The 24,722-nt window shown below is 43.2% G+C and overlaps 1 protein-coding gene across 1 annotated transcript; it reads left to right on the top strand.

The window, feature by feature from the left end:
• The first annotated feature begins 237 nt into the window (after positions 1-237).
• On the top strand, positions 238-24,573 carry LOC121297261 (myotilin-like). Its single transcript, XM_041223460.1, has 17 exons — positions 238-490; positions 8,212-8,263; positions 9,201-9,342; positions 9,457-9,522; positions 10,070-10,211; positions 12,306-12,329; positions 12,716-12,835; positions 13,276-13,435; positions 17,134-17,952; positions 18,479-18,623; positions 19,230-19,331; positions 20,727-20,770; positions 21,489-21,621; positions 22,055-22,262; positions 22,768-22,933; positions 23,232-23,365; positions 23,633-24,573. The coding sequence occupies exons 2-17, from the start codon at positions 8,256-8,258 to the stop codon at positions 23,791-23,793; spliced, it is 2,574 nt and encodes an 857-aa protein (XP_041079394.1). The 5' UTR covers positions 238-490; positions 8,212-8,255; the 3' UTR covers positions 23,794-24,573.
• Positions 24,574-24,722: the final 149 nt, after the last annotated feature.

The raw sequence follows: 24,722 nt of genomic DNA, 5'->3' as shown, positions 1-24,722 counted from the left end.
CAGGAATAAGGGAAAGGAGTCGGGTGTCATGGTGATAATGAGCTTGTGTGGGTTGTTAATGCTGTTCAAGGATATGGTACATGGCACAAAAAAGGGAACATTGGTAAATAAAACGGCATTCAGGGGGAAGGGGAGGGGAGGGGAAGGGGGTTTCTATATTTGATGCTGAAGTGTTTCTCTTTCCCTCTAAGTGTGGAGTCAGCTGGTGTATGGAGAGAGTTAGAAACCTGAGCCCAACTTGAGCTCACTTCCTCCATTTACTTTGATTCAGACACTAATGTGACATCTGGAGACTTCGGCCAGGGGCAAGTAGTTCCCCCCTCATCAGCTAGCGTCCAGCCGTCACTGTGGTGTGTGCAGCCTGTGTGCAAGGGGCTCAGTCCGTTTAGCGCAGCAAAAGGATTCACTGACTGGGAGAGATTAAGGGATGCCCAGTATTCTCTGAATAAATGGGATGGTGTTTGCTTAACAACTGCAGAGATACACACTGGTAAGGAATCTGAATGTGTATTTATATGAGAATGGATGAACTCTGTAGTCTGTGTTACCTGCATTAGTAAAATCAGAACATTGAGATATTGTATGTTGTGGCATTTTCCCATTGATCTGGCCGTTAAGTGCATAAACTATAAACTTTGTTTTGATTGTTATTGTAGAAATTATAAAGTAACACTTGACTGAATACACAACATATTATTGGCGCTAATTTAAAGATGTACTATATATATATATATATATATATATATATATATATATATATATATATATATATATATATATATATATATATATAGTGTGCCACTGGTATAGTAACAGTGAAATGATATAATAAAAGTTGCCTCTTCATAAAACTATTCCCTAGAATTCCTTTGTTATGGAGTCTATATGTAGTCTAATAAATGTTTATATAGAATAACAACAAAATAAAAAATATGGACCATCAATGCATTTAAGTGGAGTCTGTTCTTTTGGGTAAATATATAACAAACAGACTGCAACAACAAAGGGATGCCTACATTCTGGAGGAGGAGTTTAGAGAGGCAATGATCAGCATTCCACAGGGCGGAGTCACAGGGAGAGCCACGCCCCTGGGAGCATAATGAGCAAGGGGCGTGTCTCTAATCCCCCATACAGGTGTCCCCTTCCATGCGTTATTGCTATTATGACACAGGGAGATAAAACTAGGAAACTAAAAAATAAAAAAAACATTACTGATGACACAGGTTTTAATTTCTTGTAGTTACATATGAGGTTACAGATGTATTATAAAAAAATGAGGATTTTTTATTACTATTTATTTATTAATGTTGTGGTCTGTACACATACTTAGAAAATTGCAATTACAACTGCAAGGTTTGTTTGTATTTCATTCTGTTTCTAAATCATAACTATTATAATGATTCAAAATGACAGAATGAAGTTATTGTTATTGCTAGTGATAGTAATAGTGATAGTAATAGTGACAGTGATAGTAATAGTGACAGTGATAGTGATAGTAATAGTGATAGTAATAGTGATAGTAATAGTAATAGTGACAGTGATAGTAATAGTAATAGTGATAGTGATAGTAATAGTAATAGTAATAGTGATAGTGATAGTGATAGTAATAGTGATAGTGATAGTGATAGTGATAGTAATAGTGATAGTAACAGTGATAGTGGTAGTGATAGTGATAATAATAGTGATAGTAATAGTAATAGTGATAGTGATAGAGGTAGTGATAGTAATAGTGATAGTGATAGTAATATTGATAGTGGCAGTGGTAGTAATAGTAATAGTGATAGTGATAGTGGTAGTGATAGTAATAGTGATAGTAATAGTGATAGTGATAGTAATAGTGATAGCGATAGTGATAGTGATAGTGATAGTAATAGTGATAGTAATAGTGATAGTAATCGTGATAGTAATAGTGATAGTGATAGTAATACTAATACTGATAGTAATCGTGATAGTAATAGTGATAGTGATCGTGATAGTAATAGTGATAGTGATAGCGATAGTAATAGTAATAGTGATGGTGATAGTGATAGTGATAGTGATAGTGATAGTAATAGTGATGGTAATCATGATAGTAATAGTGATAGTGATAGTGATAGTGATAGTGATAGTAATAGTGATAGTAATAGTGATAGTGATAGTAATCGTGATAGTGATAGTGATAGTGATAGTGGTAGCGATAGTGATAATAATAGTGATAGTAATAGTGGTAGTGATAGTAATAGTAATAGTGATAGTGATAGTAATAGTGATAGTAATAGTAATAGTGATAGTAATCGTGATTGTAATAGTGATAGTGATAGTAATAGTGATAGGAATAGTAATAGTGATAGTAATCGTGATAGTAATAGTGATAGTGATAGTGATAGTGATAGTAATAGTAATAGTGATAGTAATAGATAGCAATAGTGATAGTAATAGTGATAGTGATAGCGATAGTAATAGTGATAGTGATAATAATAGTAATAGTGATAGTAATAGTGATAGTGATAGTAATAGTGATAGTGATAATGGTAGTAATAGTAACAGTGATAGTGATATTAATAGTGATAGTAATAGTAATAGTGATAGTGATAGAGATAGTAATAGTAATAGTAATAGTGATATTAATAGTGATAGTGATAGTAATAGTAATAGTGATAGTGATAGAGATAGTAATAGTAATAGTAATAGTGATAGTGATGGTAATAGTGATAGTAATAGTAATAGTGATAGTAATCGTGATAGTAATAGTAATAGTAATAGTGATAGTAATAGTGATAGTGATAGTAATATTGATAGTGGTAGTGGTAGTAATAGTAACAGTGATAGTGATAATAATAGTGATAGTAATAGTGATAGTAATAGTGATAGTGATAGTAATAGTGATAGTGGTAGTAATAGTAACTGTTATAGTGATAATAATAGTGATAGTAATAGTAATAGTGATAGTGATAGTAATAGTGATAGTGATAGTAATAGTGATAGTATTAGTAATAGTGATAGTAATCGTGATAGTAATAGTGATAGTGATAGTGATAGTAATAGTAATAGTGATTGTAATCGTGATAGTAATAGTGATAGTGATAGTAATAGTGATAGTAATATTAATAGTGATAGTAATCGTGATAGTGTGATAGTGATAGTGATAGTGATAGTAATAGTGATAGTAATAGTCATAGTGATAGTGATAGTGGTAGTGATAGTAATAGTAATAGTGATAGTAATCGTGATAGCAATCATGATAGTGATAGTGATAGTAATAGTAATAGTGATAGTAATAGCAGCAGTATGCTCTTTTTCTTTTACTTAACTTTTGCCAATTTTTTTAACTTTTACACGGTACCTTGGCTCCCTGTTTTGCTTGTTGGCATCAGATGAATTGATCTGAAGTGGTGTCTGGATAATAGGTTTGGGTGAATAATGGAGCAGTCTAATTGCACAATGAACACGCAGGTCAATAAGGGCTCAGTCTAATTGCACAATGAGCACACAGGTGAATAATGGAGCAGTCTAATTGCACAATGAGCGCACAGGTGAATAATGGAGCAGTCTAATTGCACAATGAACACACAGTTCTGACAGTAGAACAGGAGTAAGGTGGGGGTGGTATAAAGTGGTACGATATGCAGTGTCATCTTCTTGCTGTGCATCCCAAACAGCACAGTACTTATCCATGCACACATTTCCGCAGCTGAGCTTTGCTCTGTTAATCTATTAAACCAATTCTTGAACAGCACTGATCACAGTGAATTAACCTCAATGTATCTTGGTGGAGGTAATTGCAGTCTATCACGCTCATGTTTTTGTCACTTCACTACAATACTTTGTGGTTTTTTACCATGCTTTCCTAGGTTTTCACTGTGCTCACTGCTTGGTGATATACTGTACTATGCATTTACCATTTCGAGATACAGGCAATATTAATGAAAGGAACAGTGTTTAGGTCTCGTTTTTTTTGTGAATGCTGTGCAACTGGAACGCTCTTTTTATCATGATTATATGATCTATAATCGTCAGCTTGTGAAATGCATTTCCACCTCAAACTTATTGGTCTTGTTGAGTGGGGGAGGACAGTGTTCCTATGGTATATAGGGCCTTGCTTTTTCGTTTGGCAATGTGGCAGTGCAACAACTATTAGCTGACACCCAAATGAAAAAGTAATATAATATAGCAACTGTAGTGCAGCCAAATATACCCCAACACCCCCTAATGACACGAACACATGCGTAGCTGGGGATCTGCGCTATGCTGGGCTCTGGTATGCAATAGAAGGCATGTCAGTCAGTACTGGAAGGAGCAGCTGGCTGGATAATGACAAGGAAGAAAGCATTGAAGGTGTAGGTCAATTTCACTCTCCAGGGGAAGTGACCAAGGACGACCAACACTATTGAAAGAAGGGCTTGCAAACTGAGATTTCTTGAACCCGGTGCAGTACCTGATGCCATGTTTGAAAACGAAGTCTAGTGTTTCTCAATAATTTGAATTCTCCTTTGTAGTGTATCAGTTTAGATCACACGTCTGTAATAATAATAATAATAATAATAATAATAATAATAATAATAATAATAATAATATTCAGATAAAACAAAGACAAGGGGTAGTTGATTAAGACCGATTCATTCACTTTAATGTGTGTGATAAGGGGGGGTGTCCCCGCTAAACCGTTTATCTTAATCAATCAAGCAAGTAAGAAATATCAGTGGGTGTGTCAATCGACCCGGCAGTCGATCAATAGCAAATAGAAAAGCAGCCTGCCAGCACCTCCATGTGTGCTGTCTGGGTGTTCAAATGGAATTCTATATTTAGGACAATCTTAACCTTGGAGACATCGTTTTGTTCCTGTTTTGTTTGCAGACTTAGTCCCAGACAGTATTTCCACAGTGTTAGCTGTGCTGCTTATTTTCTTTCATATCAGAATAGCAGAAAGAATAGGATGAATCATTTAATCAGGCATTTTTATCCTTGCCTGCCCACAGATTATTGACCGTATGATTTAGTGTTTTAACTACAGCCCTTTGTCAAAAGCTCCCAATTCATCATTATAAATAGCATTACAATGCAAGCTGAAAAAAATAAGATAAATAGTTCCAAGATTGAAGGATGGAGTTATTTTGTTTGATTACAGTCTGCTTGACCTAGACTTAATTGCCATTACATTAGAACACAGCGTTCTCAGAGTTTGCAAATGTTTAATGCATCTAAAACGTATGAATACTGTTTTCTGTACTGTTGTTCTTGGCTTGTGGCTGACTGTTTTAATGCCTGATGTATGTGAAGTGAGAAACTTGCTGCTGCTGTTTCTTGTAAGCCTCGCCCCCCCACCCCCGATTCCTACCCTTGTATTGATTTTACAAGCGACAGTGGCTTTTATTTCCAGGCTAAACGAACACAGAAGAGGAAAACACAGTCTGTTACAAACAGAGAGCTGACTGGGGAAGATGACTCTCTTGCAGTGCGTTTCTATATCCTGTACAGAAATGAGGGGGTATAATTAGAAGGAGTTCAGCTCACATTTCTCAGGGTTAGGATGCTCTTCTATACCCCACTAGGCTTCTGGACCTGTTAACTCTTTCAGCACTTCAGCAGAGGCAGGCTCATCTCGGAGTTCTGAAACTCAATCAAGGATGTATTTGAACCAGTAAAACTGGCTCTGCATTACTGCAGTCCTTTAATACACCAGAGTCTTGACAGGTGTCTGGGTAGCCAGACATATGTTTTGCTTCATTTAAGGTCTGCTTTCTTCCTCTGTTATCTGTTAACAACGCGCTAACCAGCCCGTTGACGCTCAGTGGTATAGATCAACCTGTTTGTAAAATAATAAAAAGATGCATTAAAATAAATCCTGATGTGCTAAACTATACTACAGTGACATCTTCAAAAGTGCCTTCAAACCCTTTTCAGTGGCATGACCGACTTGGCGGTCATCAGGTAGGGGTCTGATGTTGGCTGAACAGTTTTAGCTGGTCTTTTTCTATTGGTTTATAAACACACACCATTACTGGTATATATTGACTAACCGTTACCAAAATAATGAACAGCAGTGGTGAGCAGAACAGCAATCAGTGGCCGCAGGCAATGCATTGCAATGGACTTGTAATCCTTTCTAAACTCAGTAGCACCCAAATAGGAAAAACATAACCTGCAGTGTGCACAGGGGCACACAAGCAATCCCCATAGCTCTGAATATTCTGCACTAGTGATTAGATGAGCCTTTTATATGAAGCATACCTCTTGCATACATTCTTCATCTTCTTCTGTGACTTATACAATGTTGTTTATAGTTATAGATACTGCGTGTGATATATACATGATTTTTCTTGGCTTTTGAATGATTAGCAAAACTAACACACAACACTATAGTGTATTGTGTATGTATATATTAGAAATCCAGGTGTGCTGAGGTAGCTGGAGCTGGGATGCACTTTGTGAGCTCCACCCACTAACGAGGAAGCTAGTGAAAATAAAAAGCCTTGCAAGCTGTTCTGTGCTGTAAATTATACCCACTGTATTCCTATCATTGTTATTAGCAGTAATATTAAGAATGCGAATAGCAGTAGTACTAGGAGAAGATGTACTGTGGGGAGGATCTTTAAGTCATATCCCTTGCTCAGCTTCTTCTTGTTGTTTTTGAGCTCAGCATTCCGAGGGGTCAGGTTGCCGTGCCGCTGCAGTGTTTGGAAAGCGCAGTCTAATTCTGTCCTGTGAGGAGGGGGAGCGGGGGGAGGGGGAGTAGTGTTACAGCCCGGGACGGGTGCTGCTAGTTACCCAAAGCACAGGGGAGGCCTCACCTGAATGTTGCCACTATTCACAGCATCTTTCCAACATAGCCTGTGTAGCCCTTCTGAATATCATCACCTTTCAAATGTTAAACATAGGGCCAAACCTGAGCCTGTACTGACTTTTAAAAACAAATACAATTAAGACTCTGTTGAAAGAGTGTGGTTTATGGACCACACTACAGGAACACTATTTACTGCAGATCGTGACATAAAATGAAAAAACTATGAATTGTACCACTTTTTTTATTATTAGAACAAAATTTTAATGGGTGACTATACATATAGAAATGTGGTCTTTTTTTGGGGGGGTGGGGGTTGTGTTTTTACTGTTTGGGACAAAAGCCTTGGGTACAGTCGGGAGGCAGAAAGAAATTCAAGCAGCACACTCCCTGACAAATTCGCCGGAGCAAAGCTGTGAGAGGTCAAATGAAATCATCTGTAACACTGCAATACTAATTCAGCAAAAGAGGGACTAAAGGCATGCTCTTTACTGCTCCCAGCCTCATTGCTGCTGTGGCATTTGAGCAGTCTCAGGAGAGAAACATGGTCATGTTCTTTTATTTCATGAGAAATATAACCATGTGCCTGCGGCCAGGAAGACTGGTACTTCTGTCTCAGTGTGTAAGCCAGGTTATTTGTGGGCGCTGGTTTTGTGTTGTTAGTCATGTGTGAGAGATGCTGGTCTCAGAACGTTTCCAGGGCTCATTCAAGTGAAACTCACTATGCTAATCATGGAATCATGAATCCTTACATGTACAATAGAGATGGAAATAAGACTCCCATTGCATAGCAGTTTGATCTATTTCTGGTTTTACCATGAGCTTAATAAGACATGTCTGAGCTTGTTACCTAGTCACTGTGGCTAAAACCTGGAATGGGAGAAACTGCTATTCAACAGGAATCCTATTAACCTATAAATAAGGATATCAGACAGAGGAAGAACCATAGTAATATTGATATTCCATCTGCTGGCAGAGCTAGTGCGCTCGACTCATGCAACGTGTGCACTGGGCTTGCCATATGGAAACAGTCCTCCACAACGTGCAGGCTGGTACTGTTCACAGTGGCTGTGTGCTGCACTGCCACACCGTGGTGATGTGCTGTAATTGATTTGCCAGTGTGTTCACTTTCATTCAATAGGCTGAAGCTAGTTCTGTAACTAGTTTTGCACTGGTTCAAAAAGTTGAATTTCAAATGGGTGGTAGGTAATAATGTTGTGGTCGGTGCAGAAGTGCCAACAGTTTCATTCTGACTAGGAGGACAAAGATCAGGATGAAAGAGCAGGATGAAAGAGCAGGATGAAATATCTACATTATCCCATGGTTCTGATCTAATCTAATGCACAAGCGAGCCAGGCTGATAGAGAGGACAGCTTTGCTCTGTGCTTCACTCAGCTTCACTTGCTCTGTGCTTCACTGACTTGTTATTTTTCTAATCTGCCTCCTCTGTTTAGATCCGACCTGTCAGATTTCAACAGACCCTGCAGCAACCAGGAACATGGCACAGTAAGTGGGAGGGATTCTCCATTCTTTACAGTGGAGCAGTAAGCCTCAACTAAGTTTGTCCATTTGTATGGAACATTGGTAAACATTGTAAAGGAATTCCCATGCAAGGCTTCTCATAACTGTTTTCTTTCCTTGTTGCCTTTTTTAATCATTGTGAGGTATTTTTAATCTTCTTACAGTTGCTCAGTGGATTCCAATGTGCGTTGATTGTTTTTGTAATGATTTTGTGCTTACAATTTCTCATTAAAGCTATATGAAAAAGGAACTCAAACAAGCAGCAAATGAATGTAGTCACAAAAACGTAATTATATTCAACATAATCCTTCGCTTATCACAATAAATGCACCTCCCAAAAGAATGAAAATAAAATAAAAACAAATTAGGCTTCATTTTAAATTAGAAATGCACCCAAAACTGGTCTTAGCAGTAATCAGGAACATTTCAGCATCTCAGTGTTTGTGGGTGGGTCTCTAAGTTAGTCTGTATGTGTGTGTCTCTAAGTGAGTCTGTATGTGTGCGTCTCTAAGTGAGTCTGTATGTGTGTGCTGTAGCCCTGTCATCTGTCTGTGTCTCTTTAGGTCTGTGTGTGTGTGTGTGTGTAGGTCTGTGTGTCTGTGTGTGAGTACATCTATGTGTGTGTGTCTAGCACTGTGTGTGTGTGTGTGTGTGTGTGTGTGTGTGTGTGTGTGTGTGTGTGTGTGTGTGTGTGTGTCTCTGTAGGGCTGTGTGTGTGTGTGTTGAGAAGTCTCTGTATTGTGTGTCAGTGTGTGAGTACATCTATGTGTGTGTGTCTGTAGCGCTGTGTGTGTGTGTCTAGCGCTGTGTGTGTGTGTATGTGTGTGTGTGTGTGTGTCTGTAGGGCTGTGTGTGTATATGTTCAGAAGTCTCTGTATTGTGTGTCAGGACTGTGTATCTCTTTGCTGTGTTTCCCCCACAGGGTCCCGAAGAAGACGACCTCTGTGTCACTGACCATCTCATCCTGTATGAGAGAGTCTTCCTCCTCCTTCTCCTCCTCCAGCTCTGTGATCCAGCAGAGACAGTCCAGCCTGGCCCAGCCACTCTGCATCCACCCCCAGCAGGTACGCTGCGCCCTGCAGCCCCAATACAAAAACACATGTTTTACTGTTGATTCTTCATGTGAACTGTTTAACCAGTCCGGAGGCACTGAATTCTCCCTCTCCCATTCATTACAGACCCATAGTCCCTCCTCCAGGCACAACTATGCAGGGAATGGAGGAGTGACCCCAGAATTTGTGAAGGTAATGCAGCTCCTGATCTGACTGTCAGCCCTGAACCCTGACGATGAGACACAAGGGGAATGATGTATAGCCGGGTTATCAGAGCAAGCACATACCAATCTATCTGTGTTACATCTCTACACAAACGCTACAGTGCATAGGAACCTATCCTCATCAGAGCGAAGCACCTGCACCCCCCATATAGAAAAACTGCATGCATCGAACTCTGCAGTCTAAGAGGAGATGAGGAACCTTGACCTCCATCTGCTGGTGAAAGACAGTAAAACATGCATGTTAAAACCCAGTATTTCCTTGTTTTCCCCCTTTTGTGTTCCTGTTTCTAAGTTGGGAAGCTCCGAAACCCAGTCTGTAATAGTATTATGCTGACTAAGCCCCCTTGTAAGAGTTGATCATGGAAAAAGCACGGCAAAGTATAGCAAAAGAAATCACAGTAAGCAAAATTAAAAAAACAATGGCAAATCATGCTATGTGTACAGTGGTATACACATGGGTAAAGTACAAAACTGCACTGCAAATGTCTCATTGTAAAATTTCATGTTGCTTTCAGTGCCTCCACGACATCAGTACTGTGAAGGGCCAGCTAGTGGTGCTGGAGTGCCGTATCCGGGGAACCCCCCCGCTAAAGGTGCTCTGGTTCCGAGAGGAGGAGCAGATCCTGGACTCGGCGGACTTCCGCATCCTCAGGAAGAGTATGTGTGGTCTGTCCCAGCATTGCAGTGTACTGGAAACCAGCGCAACCAGAGATAGCAGAGAGCTGAGGGACTGGGAGGCAGTGTGGTCTCATTGTGAACCAGCGCAACCAGAGATAGCAGAGCTGAGAGACTGGGAAGCAGTGTGGTCTCATTGTAAACCAGCCCATCCAGAGATAGAAGAGAGCTGAGAGACTGGGAGGCAGTGTGGTTTCATTGTAAACCAGCCCATCCAGAGATAGCAGAGAGCTGAGAGACTGGGAGGCAGTGTGGTCTCATTGTAAACCAGCCCATCCAGAGATGAAGAGAGCTGAGAGACTGGGAGGCAGTGTGGTCTCATTGTAAACCAGCCCATCCAGAGATAGCAGAGAGCTGAGAGACTGGGAGGCAGTGTGGTCTCATTGTAAACCAGCCCATCCAGAGATAGCAGAGAGCTGAGAGACTGGGAGGCAGTGTGGTCTCATTGTAAACCAGCCATCCAGAGATAGCAGAGAGCTGAGAGACTGGGAGGCAGTGTGGTTTCATTGTAAACCAGCCCATCCAGAGATAGGAGAGCTGTGGGACTGGGAGGCAGTGTGGTCTCATTGTAAACCAGCGCAACCAGAGATAGCAGAGAGCTGAGGGACTGGGAGGCAGTGTGGTTTCATTGTAAACCAGCCCATCCAGAGATAGGAGAGAGCTGAGGGACTGGGAGGCAGTGTGGTCTCATTGTAAACCAGCCCATCCAGAGATAGCAGAGAGCTGAGAGACTGGGAGGCAGTGTGGTCTCATTGTAAACCAGCCCATCCAGAGATAGAAGAGAGCTGAGAGACTGGGAGGCAGTGTGGTCCAACATTTGTGTCACATGATCGTCTCATCGACTCTCTGACCAGACGGATAGGTCTTTGGTGGGTCGATATGGGTCCATCTGTTAAACCTCTGCCCATCCAGAGATAGCAGAGAGCTGACATTTGGTGGGAGGCAATGTGGGTCTCATTGTGAACCCTCCAATCCAGAGATAGTAAGAGCTGAGGGACCTGGGAGGCACCCCTGGTCTCATTGTAAACCAGCCCATCCAGAGATAGTAGAGAGCTGAGGGACTGGGAGGCAGTGTGGTCATCACTCCAGTTCCAGAGACTGAGGATCTGTGGTCTAGTCATTAGAGCTGAGGGACTGGGAGACAGTGTGGTCGGTCATGTGTCTCAGACCGGAGGTAAAACCAGTGCAACCAGAGACCAGGAGAGGAGAGAGCTACTCTAAGGGACTCATGGGAGGCAGTGTGGTCTAGTCATTAGAGCTGAGGGACTGGGAGACAGTGTGGTCTAGTCATTAGAGCTGAGGGAGGAGGTGTGGTCTCATTGTAAACCAGCGCAACCAGAGATAGGAGAGAGCTGAGGGACTGGGAGGCAGTGTGGTTTCATTGTAAACCAGCCCATCCAGGAGATGTGGTCTAGAGCTGATGGACTGGGGAGGCAGTGTGGTTTCATTGTAAACCAGCCCATCCAGAGATAGGAGAGAGCTGAGGGACTGGGAGGCAGTGTGGTTTCATTGTAAACCAGCCCATCCATAGATAGGAGAGAGCTGATGGACTGGGAGGCAGTGTGGTTTCATTGTAAACCAGCCCATCCAGAGATAGGAGAGAGCTGAGGGACTGGGAGGCAGTGTGGTCTAGTCATTAGAGCTGAGGGACTGGGAGGAGGTGTGGTCTAGTGAATAGAGCTGAGGGACTAGGAGACAGTGTGGTCTAGTCATTAGAGCTGAGGGACTGGGAGACAGTGTGGTCTAGTCATTAGAGCTGAGGGACTGGGAGGAGGTGTGGTCTAGTCATTAGAGCTGAGGGACTGGGAGGAGGTGTGGTCTAGTGGATAGAGCTGAGGGACTAGGAGACAGGAGCTGAAGAAATGTTGTTTGTATTCCCAGAGCAGGAATCCAAGGTAAACGGTTTAATAAAATGCTCAGCAGTTTGAGTCAATTAAATAAAAACTCAAGTGTTGAAGCTGTCAGACTTATAACTGGACCTTATATTTGTGTAGGTAGTGCCAAAGGTGTCTATAGTATGCACTGTGATAAAAAAAAAAGTCTTTATTTAACTGTGGCCTCTTCTCTCTCTTTCAGAGGCCAGCTCCGTCTCAGTGCCTGGTAAGTTCAACTGCAGTTCTGAAATGCATTCTAATATAACACCTGTGTTATGTATGAAAGTAGAGACACAGCTAAGTGAACAGTTTATTTGACTAACAGGACAATGATCTTGCTATGCATTGAATGTCCACCAGAAGGCAGAATAGTCTCAAAAACACTTTTCTACTATTTATTTTGCCTCCAGTGCTGACTTTGAAGAATGCTCGGTTTAGCATCGGAATGTGTTACAGTAGTCTAATAAAAACAAACATCACGGAATCTCATTTTATCTCTCCCTCCTTCCCTCTCTCTCTCTTACCTCTGTATCCGCTACCTTCTTTGCCGCTTCCCCCTCTCCCTCACACTCTCTCTACCTCTCATCCTGCCTCTCCCTTTCTCCCCCTCAGAGGAGGTGTGCACCCTGGTGATCACAGAGGCTTTCCCGGAGGACTCTGGCTTGTTCAAGTGTGTGGCGGCTAACCAGCATGGCACAGTGTCCTGCAGTGCTCTGCTCGAGGTGTACCCTGGTGAGTCTAGCCCCGGCCTTTAAACAAAGCCATTCACCTGGACTGGAGGGGTAGGGTTAGTAGCCCTGCCCTGGAGAAACCGATTGCACCCTGACTTACTATATAAAGAAAGACTCTCTGGCTGCTTGGAATAGACACCTGCACACCACCTAGGCACTCTGCCTGAAGGTTTGCATTACATGCTTTAGTTTGTTACATTTTGTACAGAGGGCTTTTGGAAAGTTCTGGTTTGTTTTGTAGCTGTGTATTGGGGTGTCTGTATGCTGGAGACACCTTGCACCCCTGCAGTAGGTATACGGTCTTCTACTAGCAGCATGGTAGTCACATTTTACAAACAGTGCTAACGATGGCTCCCATGTATAGCGTTAGAATGCAGGTAATCAGAAGCTGCACTGTGCTCTCTCAGGAAAATTTGTCTCAGTCAGCCTCTTGTTCTGCAGGTGTGGACGAGGTCCTGGCTGAGGGCGAGTTCTCGCAGGCAGAGGAGGACTTCTCTTCATTCCTGTGCGACCCCTCGGGGATCCCCCCGCCCCCCGAGTGGCCTGACAGTCCAGAGGAGGAGAGCGCCCCCCTGCTCCCACCCCAGAGCTCCACACAGGGGTGAGTCTGCCAGCCATCCTGCACAGGACCCAGTGATGGCACTTATCATCACAGCATGAGTATGTATCACCTGTGAGTGTGAGGGAAATAAGACTCCCATTGCATAGCAGTTTGATCCATTCCTGGCTTTGCTAGGAGTTCAATAAGACACACCTGAGGTTGTTAGCGATATACACTGTGGCTAATCAAGCTCCGCAGTGCAATAGGAATATTATTGGTGTTTTTTTCCCCAACTGAACAAGCTCACAGCCCAGCGGGTTTTTCCACTACCTGAATTGTGAGCGGTCTTACTCCACTCCCATTCCCCCCAGCGCTTGCAGGAGTTGAATGTCGGGGCTGCGGGCGCAGGCTCAGTGAAGGGGAGCAAACACGGCAATGTGCGGAGATAGCTGGAGCAACCGCGCCGTGTCCATTGATTGCACAGCGGAAAATATCCACAATGGGAAACCCGAAAGCAAGCCAGGAGCCGGTGTTACTTTCAAAACAAAAGTGTAAAGCCTCAGATATGACCATTATTATTATTATTATTATTATTATTATTATTATTATTATTATTATTATTATTATTATTGCCCAGCCTCGGTTCCCTTATAAACGTTCTTTCTTTCTTATTTTCGTTTAAAATGTACGTCTTCAAGTATAAACAGTTTTTTTTTTTTTTTTTTTTTTTTAATGTATTAAGTAATATTAAAGTAAAAAGCAAAGATGTAGTGTAAAAGCTAATTGTTGTTTTGTTGTTGTTTGTTTGTTTTATATTTTGCCAGGAGATATTTTGTTTAATAAGTAATGTCTTAAGCCAGTGTTAATTTCATAGGCGGTAAAGCGTCTATTAAAACAAACGCGTGTTTGCTTGTGCTAGCGGCTGTATGCTGCAGTTATCAAACACGCAATTGAATCTTGGGGCTCCGCACAGCAGCACAGACAGCGGTTCTTGACACGGGACTTGTACTCTGAAATGTGGATGAGCTCTTGCGGTGTTGGGATGGGCAGGCGGACCCTCCGAGCGCGTCACAGCCAGCACCGGTGCGAATAAGAGCAGCTGGTGTGGGTTGGTTTCATCACTTTGAAAGTTGTGTGCAGGTTAGAAACGTGTCCGCACCCGAATTTGTTCAAAGGTAACAGAAGACAGACCGCGACTTTTATATTAAGGTAAGTCCATACTGAAATGTGCAGATGTATTTAAAAAAAAAAAAAAAATGAAGACAACGATGTAGAGCAATGTTATTTATTCAACCTAATTGAGGTTAATTGCACCTGCACAGTTTTTATTAGTGTTATTTATTTACTAACGCCTGAGCTCTAAGGTAATATTAGGCTGTCCAGGATTCGTGCCATTCCGCGAAACCAGCCGTAAAACGTTATTGGACATTATTACAATAAATACATAAACAAGACAGGCATTTCCCAACTTGGAGAATGCATTCGTATCCCATAGCCGGTTGTTATTAATGTGTTATTTATTGTGGAATGAAGTCTAATTTATTGTGCAGTTTGTGGGATAGCAGAATAATAACCGCAGTGCATAACAAACTCAACTACGGAGCCTAGTATCACAGTGTGTCTAGGAGAAGACGTGCCATTCACTATGATCGGGTCATCTCTCCTGATCTTTCCACTGGACACTGTGAACCTGCGCTACAATTAATTTTCGTCGGTCGTATCTCATACAGTAAATAAATTAAACTAAACGTTGTTTGGCATGTTATTTGTTAAATAAATTATGTTCATTAAAAAATAATGTATGGGAAAAAAAAAACAGTCATGATAATAAACAGAAGTCGCCTAGTCTGTAAATGAATAGTCGAACAGGACACCTAGAATTACATGTGTAATAGTTTGGATTGGTTTAATATGGTTTTGTTGATGTACCGAGATTCTTCGCTGTTGTTGTTAATTGTCCCGTACTTGCCACTCGCCTTTTTGAATGTACCTGTTAACCAGGTACATATCGACGCCACAGGAATCCCCATAGGTAACATTACACGGTGTTCTGCAGGGGTTGCGTGCTAGCAGGTTTGCAGATTGTAATAGTACAACAGTTGTGTATAGGAAAGGAAATTCAAAAGTTACTACTGTACTTCCAACTTTTAAATACTACATGACTTCAACAAGAACAAAATATACTTGTACTAAATGTCTTTTCATAATATAGCTATGTTTTAAAGGCATGCATACTTCTTCTGTTTCGTTTTTATTTTCAGTATTCCCACATGCAGGTGGTTTAAGTGTCTCAGTGTAACCCTAGACCTGCAATGAAAGTAAAAGCTGTAGATTTCTCTGCTGGGGGACTGACAGGATATTCCTGTAGTGTGTCATTCTGCCAGCAATTAGTATAGGGTTCCGGAATGCATGATGTCATGGAAGATTGGGGGACTTTAACACTCTTTTATTCCCTCTGTTTAGTTCTTGGAATTGAAGAGGACGTATTGTCCTGGATACCTGATATAGACATTGTAGCAAACATTTGCCGTTGGCCAAAAATTCTCTAAGCTGTTGTGTTGAGGAGGGTAGATGTGTGTTGGTTTTTCTCGTTTTGTTTCCCAGTACAGTGCTATTAGTGTATATGTTTAAGGAACAACATGCAGTCTGCCTCTGTACCTATAGGAAGTATGGGGTGAAGCTAAAAGGATTGACTGTGAACTTTGGTATAGTCTTTGACACGAGTCATGGTATTTTTTTATTTTTTTATTTTTTTTATCAAATTAAGTTGAGGTTTGAACTCTTCCATAAATCACTTTCATAAAGCTGAAGTCAGAGATATGATGATGCAAATAATGTACATGTCTATACCAGGTAACAAACTCAATAAATACATGAAAATCAAGTACTGACAGTCAAGCTGTTTTTTTTTTTTTAATTTCCAAATTCAGCTGCTACTACAGAGGGAGGAGGGAAAGAGAGAAACTCGATAGCTCTGGTGATCCTGTCCTGTAAAGATTCTTGATTTAGAGTTTCGCTGTGTTCAAAGTGGGGTCGGAGAGGGGGCTGGGTGTGCACGATTTGCCCTTTTGCCAAAGTCCGTCGTCCAGCCCTGGCCAGTGCAATCTGCGTCTGTGAGGAATACTCTGGAGCACGCCACTGCCAGCACCTGTTGTGTGATATCAGATCCCTTTCCTAGCTTCAGTGTAATCGTCATGGAACATGATCGCCATGCATTTGTTCCATTCCAATGCAGACCTTTCCAGCTCCATTGTCTCCAAAGCTCTGGAGTACACGGGCTGTGCAACCAGAGCCCATTCCAGGAGAGACAGTAGTGCTGTCCCATCAGAAAGAAACACGAGAGAATAGAAGGCTGGCTCCTGCAGTTCATTAGCAGGGCTGCCTGTGACATTCTGGGCAGAAGGGTAGAACTGTTTCAAACAGCCTTAATGGGTGTCTTTCCTGATTTGATTAATTTAACCTCATGTGAAATGCATAACTCCCCCTGCATGTAAAATGTAAGTGTCATATAAGGGGCCTCCACTTTAACCATGTATATTCAGGGAGTAGAGTACAGATTTTAATAATTCTTTACAATGGCTGCTGTACCAAGGTGACGTTGTAGAATGGATAAAACACTGAGCTACCTAGAGAGACAACTTCATGTACCAACAGGAGATGAGTCTTGATGATCCAAGTGGCATCTTCACATTTTTTTTTAGCAATAGAGAAGCTGTATTTATGCTCCTGTCTAACTGCTGCCCTTCCTTGCATTCCAGTGAGTTCTGGGATCTGCAGCAGTACGAGACCCTGTTGGCAGAGGAGCACAGACCCTCCCTCTCTGAAACAGCCAGCTCAAGTGCACAGTCCCGGGTCTCATCCGAAGCCTGCACACTACCGCCCCCGCCAGTCAAGGAGGAACCCCCACAGCATCAAGCCAGCTCCAGCCAGCCAAGGAACCAGCAGGACCCCGCGGGCGACATGAGCTCTGTTAACGTGCCCTCCTGCTCTCCCACCGTCTACCCCCCCAGCATGTTCAACTACGAGAGGCCCCGCCACTTCATCCAGTCCCAGCCGCTCTTCCAAGCGCCCAGCTACGAGAGTCTGCAGGGGAAGCAAGGCCAACAGGGTCAGGCTTCCTTCCCGAACGGGCATGAGCCTTCTCCTTCCTCCTCCATTCTCGGCTCCCCTATGTCTACCCCTTCCACTCCGAGAGAGCAGTCTGCCGTCCCCTCACACTCTACCATGCGCTCCAGTGTCACCCTGATGCCGAAAGTCTCCTCGAACACCACCCCCCAGTCTCCTGCTGCCTTCCTCAGCTCCATCCTGCCTTCACAGCCTGCCTCTGCTCCCCAGCCCAAACCTGTCTCTTTCTCCCAGCCCAAGCCTGCTTCTCTCCCCCAACCCCAGCCTCTCCTCACCTCCAAGACGCAGCCTCCTTCACCCTCATGTTCTCAACCCTCTCCGTCTCCCCCCAGCATCTCCCCCTCTCTGCCCAAGTCCTCCCCCATGCAGGCCCAGTCTCCCGCTGCCTTCCTCGGCTCTGTGCTGCCCACCCAGCCGCCTGCAAATCCCAGAGGATCTCCTGCCTCGGACAGGTTAGAGCTGCTCACTTTGAGATACTGTCAAGTCCTGCTGGAGTTTCTAGCACACAAAGGTGAAAAGCAAAAGTACAAAACACTAGAGGGGAGGGAACAAATCTAATCTACAGCCTTTTGAATAAAGACTCCTTTACAGGACTTGGCAAGTGCATATTTTGTTCCTGATAATTGTACAAAAGAGCAATATGGCATGCATGTTACCCACAGACAAAAAACCTTGATAAACACCTGTGTCCTCTAGCCTCCTTTTGGCAGGCAGGGTTAAGGGGGCAGAAGGGTCATTCTACTGCTGCAAAGTGCTGAAGGTCAAGTGGAATGGAAAATCCAGATCTAGATGTTGTTGCTTTCGGTCACACAGATTTAAATATTGCAGCAGAATTTGGATGCCTGCTTGTGTACTTCTTTATACATTGCTTTAATGCATCCAGATAGGTTTGAAACATTGAGATCGTCAGGAGGTCAACTTTAGCTGCTCTGGTTCACTAGTAGCCTTCACGCTGAAGTGCTGTTGTCCGCTGATCAGTTTCCCCAGGCCCCTCTTGAATAAGACCCCCCGGCCCGCCCCCCGCTCCACAGATGAACAGATCCAGGGATCGAAGGATGCGCTCATCCAGGACCTGGAGAGGAAGCTGCGCTGCAAAGAGGCTCGCCGGCAGAACGGGAGCCAGGTACCACGTTGAGACTCCTGCACTCTGCTTTGGTCTTCAGGGATAGAAATAAGACTCTTGTTGCGTAGCAGTTTTACCCATTCCAGGTTTTAATGCGAGCTTGATTATCCACAGCGTATAGGTAACAAGATCAGATGTGTCTTATTAAACTCTTTGTAAAACCAGGAATGGATCAAACTGCTGTACAGTGGGAGTCTTCTTTCCATCCCTGAACTGGACAACAAAACTGGTAACAAGCACATGTGTTTCGGCTTCTTAATCGAACCTTGAGATTTGTTTGCTACTGTTTTTGACCACTGACTCGGTAACCCTCCCCCCCCCTCCACCCCCACTCTCCCCATGTAGCCAGATTGACTCCATTCTAGGAACTCTTCCCTTCTAAGAACCCCTTTAGATAGGCCTGCTTTCATCTGATATGCCCCTAACCATGGCAAGTGGATTCCAGTGGGTGCTGGGTCAGAGGCCACTGATCATTCTAATTTTACTCTTATTTGGTGGTGCTTTTGTTTCTGTACTGGCGAGGGGTGGATAGGTTAGAGCTGGTTGTTGGGATCTATGTGGCAGTACCTGGGTGCTGATGGATTTCCCTTTTCTGTCCCTCTACAGAAGTTGACCTACGAGGAGCGAATGGCTTGCAGGTTGCTGGGTCCTCAAAATGCAGCCTCTGTGTTTGATCTGAACAATTCTGAGGACTCCCACCTGGAACAGGTACAGGGAATTTATTTTGTTTTTTCTTCAACTGAGAAACATTTTACAAAAATCTATACACACTATGTGGTCATATAAAAAAACAAATGATAGTAAAAAAAAAAAAAGTCTTAATAACGATGCTAACAGGTCATTAGAGTGAAGAAATGTTTGACCAGGATGGGGTGTGTTCAGTTAAGATCAAGGTCTGCTGTACAGAGCAGTAACTGGGGTTCACATTCTTCAGTAAATGTAAGCTATTAAGGGGGCCGGGTGTGCTGCTGGTGTGCTCCTGCAGAAGTGCATGTCCTCCCTGGGTAGGGGTGTTCTGTATAAGCCTGTGCAGAGGGCACTGTGTTAATTCACACCTGCTATTCCTGTCCCACACACACAAGGACACGGCGTGCAGGATGCATTCCTGGAGTCGGGACGCAAGGGGATCACTATGTTATCTCCATTACGACATGCAGACAGTAATGTCAGCAGCGCGCTGCCAGCAAACAAAGGAATGCTATTCACAGACATGGACCAGTGATAGGAAATGGCAAGGGAATATTTAAATGTGGATAAGCATACACAAACACACAATGAAATAGCAACATCTGAGTACAAGCGTCTCAATGTGACTATTGTGAAGAGAACTGGCAGCACTGTTTATATAGTGGTAGCAGCACTGGTCTCTTGGAGCATACAAATCACAATATAAAGGTTTCTTAGTTTAATTAAATAACCAGTAATTATAAGATTTCTGCTAGCTTTGGAATGGTTTTAGTATTTCATGATTTATTTTTCATTGGGTTTTAATGCACTTCAAATGAGTGGTGTTGTTTTAGTAGTGATTAGTGTAGGAATGGAGACCTCTGTGTTGAATTGTCTGGCTGTTTTTGTCTCTCCGTTGTGGCACCCAGGGTCTCATCCAGTGGTTAATTGGGGATTTTAGGTGGAATGGTCGTGGCCTGTGGAAGGGGAACGGAATCCCAAAGAGGCGGAACGCTGTTCTGGACAGTTGAGCGCCAGTTTGACCCGTTTTCAGATTGAGTGAAGTGGGTTAAGTGTGGCGTGCACAGTATACGATCCTTCTGGTTTCAATAAGCCTGTTATCAAGGCTTGTGCTGTCGTCTCTCCTGGTGCTTCTCATAATAACCTCGCCCCTCAACAGCTGTAGGGCTTGCTGTTTGATTGCTTTACAACCCAGATAATCCTCAAAGCCGGAATATTGAAACTGAAAACAATGTGGCTGAAACTGGGTGATCAAAGAACATCCCACTTGACATAAAAATATATTGAATTCCCATAAATACCAAAAGTCGCACCCTAACCAAGTTCTATGTTATGTTAGGTTGAATTCGTCTCAGTCTATTCATAACATTTTCTGCCTTTTTATTTTATTTAATTTTTTTCTAATTCCCTTTTCAGCAAGACTCACCAGACGGAAGGCAGACTGGCACAGGAAAGCTCTGGTATGATGTCATTATTGTTTAGCATATAAATATTGTTCCTCTTTGGCTCCAAGTTCTGAGCTGGGACAGAGGGTGAGTGTGCCGGAGAATTGAGAATAGGAGAGCTCTGTGTATAACACAAGCTGTAGGATTTGCATTTCTGTTCCTTTGACCATGCACATTTAAGTGCTGTAGTCCTCAACTCTTCACTACACAATGGGTGGACAAGAGTCTGAGTTCTGGGATTCTCTGGCTTCCATTGATTTATAAAAGGTTTGTGAAGGTTAAATATGAACTGTGTCCCCCCTCCCTGTATACAGAGCTGTGGCTGACTGTACCCCTGGTTCTACACCTGGAGTCTGGACACATTCATGTTTTAGATTATTGCAATACAAAGTGTTCTCATAATCCATACCGGCAGTACTAATAATGACACTTATTCATTTTTTTAATTATAGCATGACTGAATAAGTAACACTTTTAATGCTAAAAATCACAAGATAAAACTAAAAGTGGGCAAAAGTTTTTGCCTTGCACAGACATTCATCTCCTAGTCTGAGCTAATGAGTGATGTCCTAGTTTGATTCATGTTAAGTGAAGAGCTTTTGGGGACTTGTTTTGCACCAGGATTGAATTTTAAAGTCTGAAGTACATGTACACAAGGGCCCTTGTGGGGTGCATGCTGCGGCTGTAGGTCAGGGTGTGGACGCTGTGTCAGCTGACTGGACGTGTGTTGCAGGAGCAGGCCTGGTTCTCTATCGGAGGACACCGAGACTGCCTCTATCCAGGAGAAGTGCTACGCCCCCCGATTCCTCCAGGTGCCCCAGGACATCGTCGTGGAGGAGGGTCGCTTCTGCAGGATCGACTTCAAGGTACAGCAGCGCCCCCATCAGGAAAGGAGGTTCACTGTGTATATGCTGATCTCTACAGAGAAACCAGAGGATCTTCAATATACAGAGGCGTTGTACGGTGCAGTGCTTTTGAAAGGATCCTTGCAGCAATGTCCTTGCTTTTAAAGGGGGTAGTAACACACGCTAAACCAAATTCAACATTGTAATAAAGCCTTAAACTGTAGAATGATCCAATCCTTCTGTTTTCAGAGCTTGGCATCCATTTGCCCTCCTCTTTCTGGATTGTGTGTGAATTTCATTTAAGTGCTACTAAGAAACGAGTAGATTGAAAAACATTTGGACAGTGTTTTTCCAGGTCTTCAGCCCGTTGCATTGCCAGAGGTTTGGATTTTCAGTAAGATGATGTACCTATCCATATATGAAGTGCTGAGCAGGTTGTTTCGTGTGTTGGCAGGTGGGAGGCTTGCCCACTCCGGACGTAGCCTGGTACTTGAACGGGAAGCTCATTCGCCCCGATGACTTCCACAAGATGATGGTGTGTGAGAAGGGGGTGCACTCCTTCATCATCGAGATTGTCACCGTGGACCATGCCGGCGTGTACGAGTGCGTGGCCAGGAACAGAGCTGGGGAGAACCGGTTCACTCTGCAGCTGGATGTCATCGGTGAGACCCTGGCAAGGGCAGAGGAGGCTCCCACTGCACTGCTCTTTTAAGCCATTCCAGTACAGCTCAATTTACTGTGCATTGGGCTACCGCTTCTCACTGTGACTGCAGGAGAGCTTTGGTGCTGCTGATACTCTGAGTTTCTGTTAGCTTAAACTGCAGTGGGTAACTGTCTGCTCTCTTCTGAATCTGCTCTGAGTTCTATAGGCTTGAGCTGCTATTAAGTGCTATTGGTGTTTATTGAGCTGGGCAGATGAATAGCTGATGGATCTGGTGTCAGTTTAGAGAGATTCCTGGGCCAGATATTTCTCCTAATGAGTCAGGGTGGCTCCGGGACAAAAGGTTAATATGCAAACCAAAAAAAAAAGCAGCAACCTCTGTTCTTGTAACCTGAAGTGCCCGGTTGCCATCTATAGCCATTTAACATGAAGAGTACTGCAGTGTGGTAAATTGGTAAACATTTTGCACTGTGCCAGGCTTATGGTGCTCTCCGTTTTGTTCTCAGCTCAGGAGAGGAGGCAGCCCCCTGTGTTCATTCACAAGATGCAGAACTGCCAGGCTTTGGAGGGCGACACCGTGCGACTGGAGTGCCAGGTCTCTGCCGCTCCACCCCCGCAGCTCTACTGGAAGAAGGACAATGAGATGCTTCGCGTAGACCCCCAGCGAATTAGGTATTAAGAGACACTGACAACTGCTCTCCTTGTGCTGGGGCTTAAAACATTACACCAGAACATCGAAGGACCTTGGTGATCTTAAAGGCTAACCCTAAATTTCTGCAAACCCAAATATTGCTTTTGCATAGAATTAGAATCTGTTCTATAACATTTACCATTTAAGAAGACCATTGTGTTTCCAGTGACAGGGGTCTCTCTTGCATTCAGTTTCCAGCTGGATTGGAGAGCTGTGGGTGGAGGGAAGGGCACTGAATCGAGAACACTGCTGGTATTTTGACTTGTGTTTCCCCTGCAGCGTGTACCAGGATAACACGGGTCGCCTCTGTCTGCTGATCGAACGCGTGGAGAAGGCAGACGCTGGCTGGTACACTGTGTCTGCCCTAAACGACGCAGGGATGTCCACCTGCAATGCCAGAGTGGACATAGGAAGTAAGTGACCACAACTACCCACAGTTGTGCTTCATAGTCACAGTACAGTCCCCTATCCAGTCTCCCCAACCATGTGTGCAGCATACAGGAGTACAGTAATGCATTTATCTGCAGTATATTCCTGGAAACATATGGCATGTTCAGCAAAAAGTTTCATTGTGGTACTTAATGTAATGGGTGTGTCACTACTTGTCTACCTAGGCACCATCCATGAGGTGGCTGTGTGCTTTTAAATTTTTATATAATTCTCTTCCTTCCTCTTTTCAGCTCGTATGAACAAGTCCACCCCCAGCGGCAGACATTTAAAAGTGCGACCTACATTCAGCCAGTACTCTGTATTGAACGGGCAGAGAGAGGACAACAGGCGGTCACTGAGCCCGGCAAGCCCGGTCCAGACCGCTCCACTGTACGAGAGCGACGAGCTATAGACTGCACTAAAACACAACGGCACAGAGAGACTGGCTGACTGCTGTGTCTGGGAGATCCACAGTAACAGACAACTAAACAATCACTGTTGTACATTCAAAATTATTCTCCAAATTTGTTTTCTTGGAAGTTGATGTGTAGCAAATCTTGCTTCTCCAGTTTCACTAAATTAAACCAACGCCCTTGTGACTCAGTTGCACTTTGAGTTTAGCACCAAAACCCACCGACTCTGAGGGATGGGTGTTGTCCCAGTGCATTTACAGTACAGTGGGCTGTCGTTATTACATTAAAACAATTCAGTTCATCCTTGGAAACCGCTTTACAGCCCTCTAAGCAAATAACTGCCTGAACACTGGAAGCTGTCTGTTTTGCCTTGTAGAATTGTTAGGAACTATATATGCTGAGCAGGGTGAAAGAGCTTAGTGCTATGTGGTTGTGTGTTTTGAAAGGGTTAAGTTTTATTGCACAGATCTGACTGTTGATTAAATGTATTTAGTGCAGGGGGTTATTTCTAAAGTAAATACGATTCTAATATTTATGTACGTTATTTAAAGCACTGCTGGTATTACAATAACCCCGATTTTGGTATTCACAAGAACCTTATTTTATAGGTTTAGATTGTGTAAATGCATTTTAAAGGGTTGTACTGTGGTGCTTTCCACCACTATGAGCTTGTGAAGGAGCCCTATGTTACGAACAGGTATGCGGAAACTTGCATTGAACTGTGTATGTATAAGATATAAAATGAAAGCTGCACAATAAAAAAAATAAATAAATCTTTACCGTAAACAGCACTGCATGTCTTTTATGTTTTCCAGATATTGACTGCATGTAAATGTTGGTCATCAAAATGACACCCATATTTCACATTAGTGTTTTGATGTGACTCTTGGTGGGCTGGTTGAAAAGCAATATAGCATGCAACTCTGTA

The sequence above is a fragment of the Polyodon spathula genome, chromosome 22 (assembly GCF_017654505.1).
Source record: "Polyodon spathula isolate WHYD16114869_AA chromosome 22, ASM1765450v1, whole genome shotgun sequence".
Taxonomy (NCBI): Eukaryota; Metazoa; Chordata; class Actinopteri; order Acipenseriformes; family Polyodontidae; genus Polyodon; species Polyodon spathula.
Note: the sequence above shows the minus strand (reverse complement) of the source record. Positions and strands in the feature narration are given on the sequence as shown.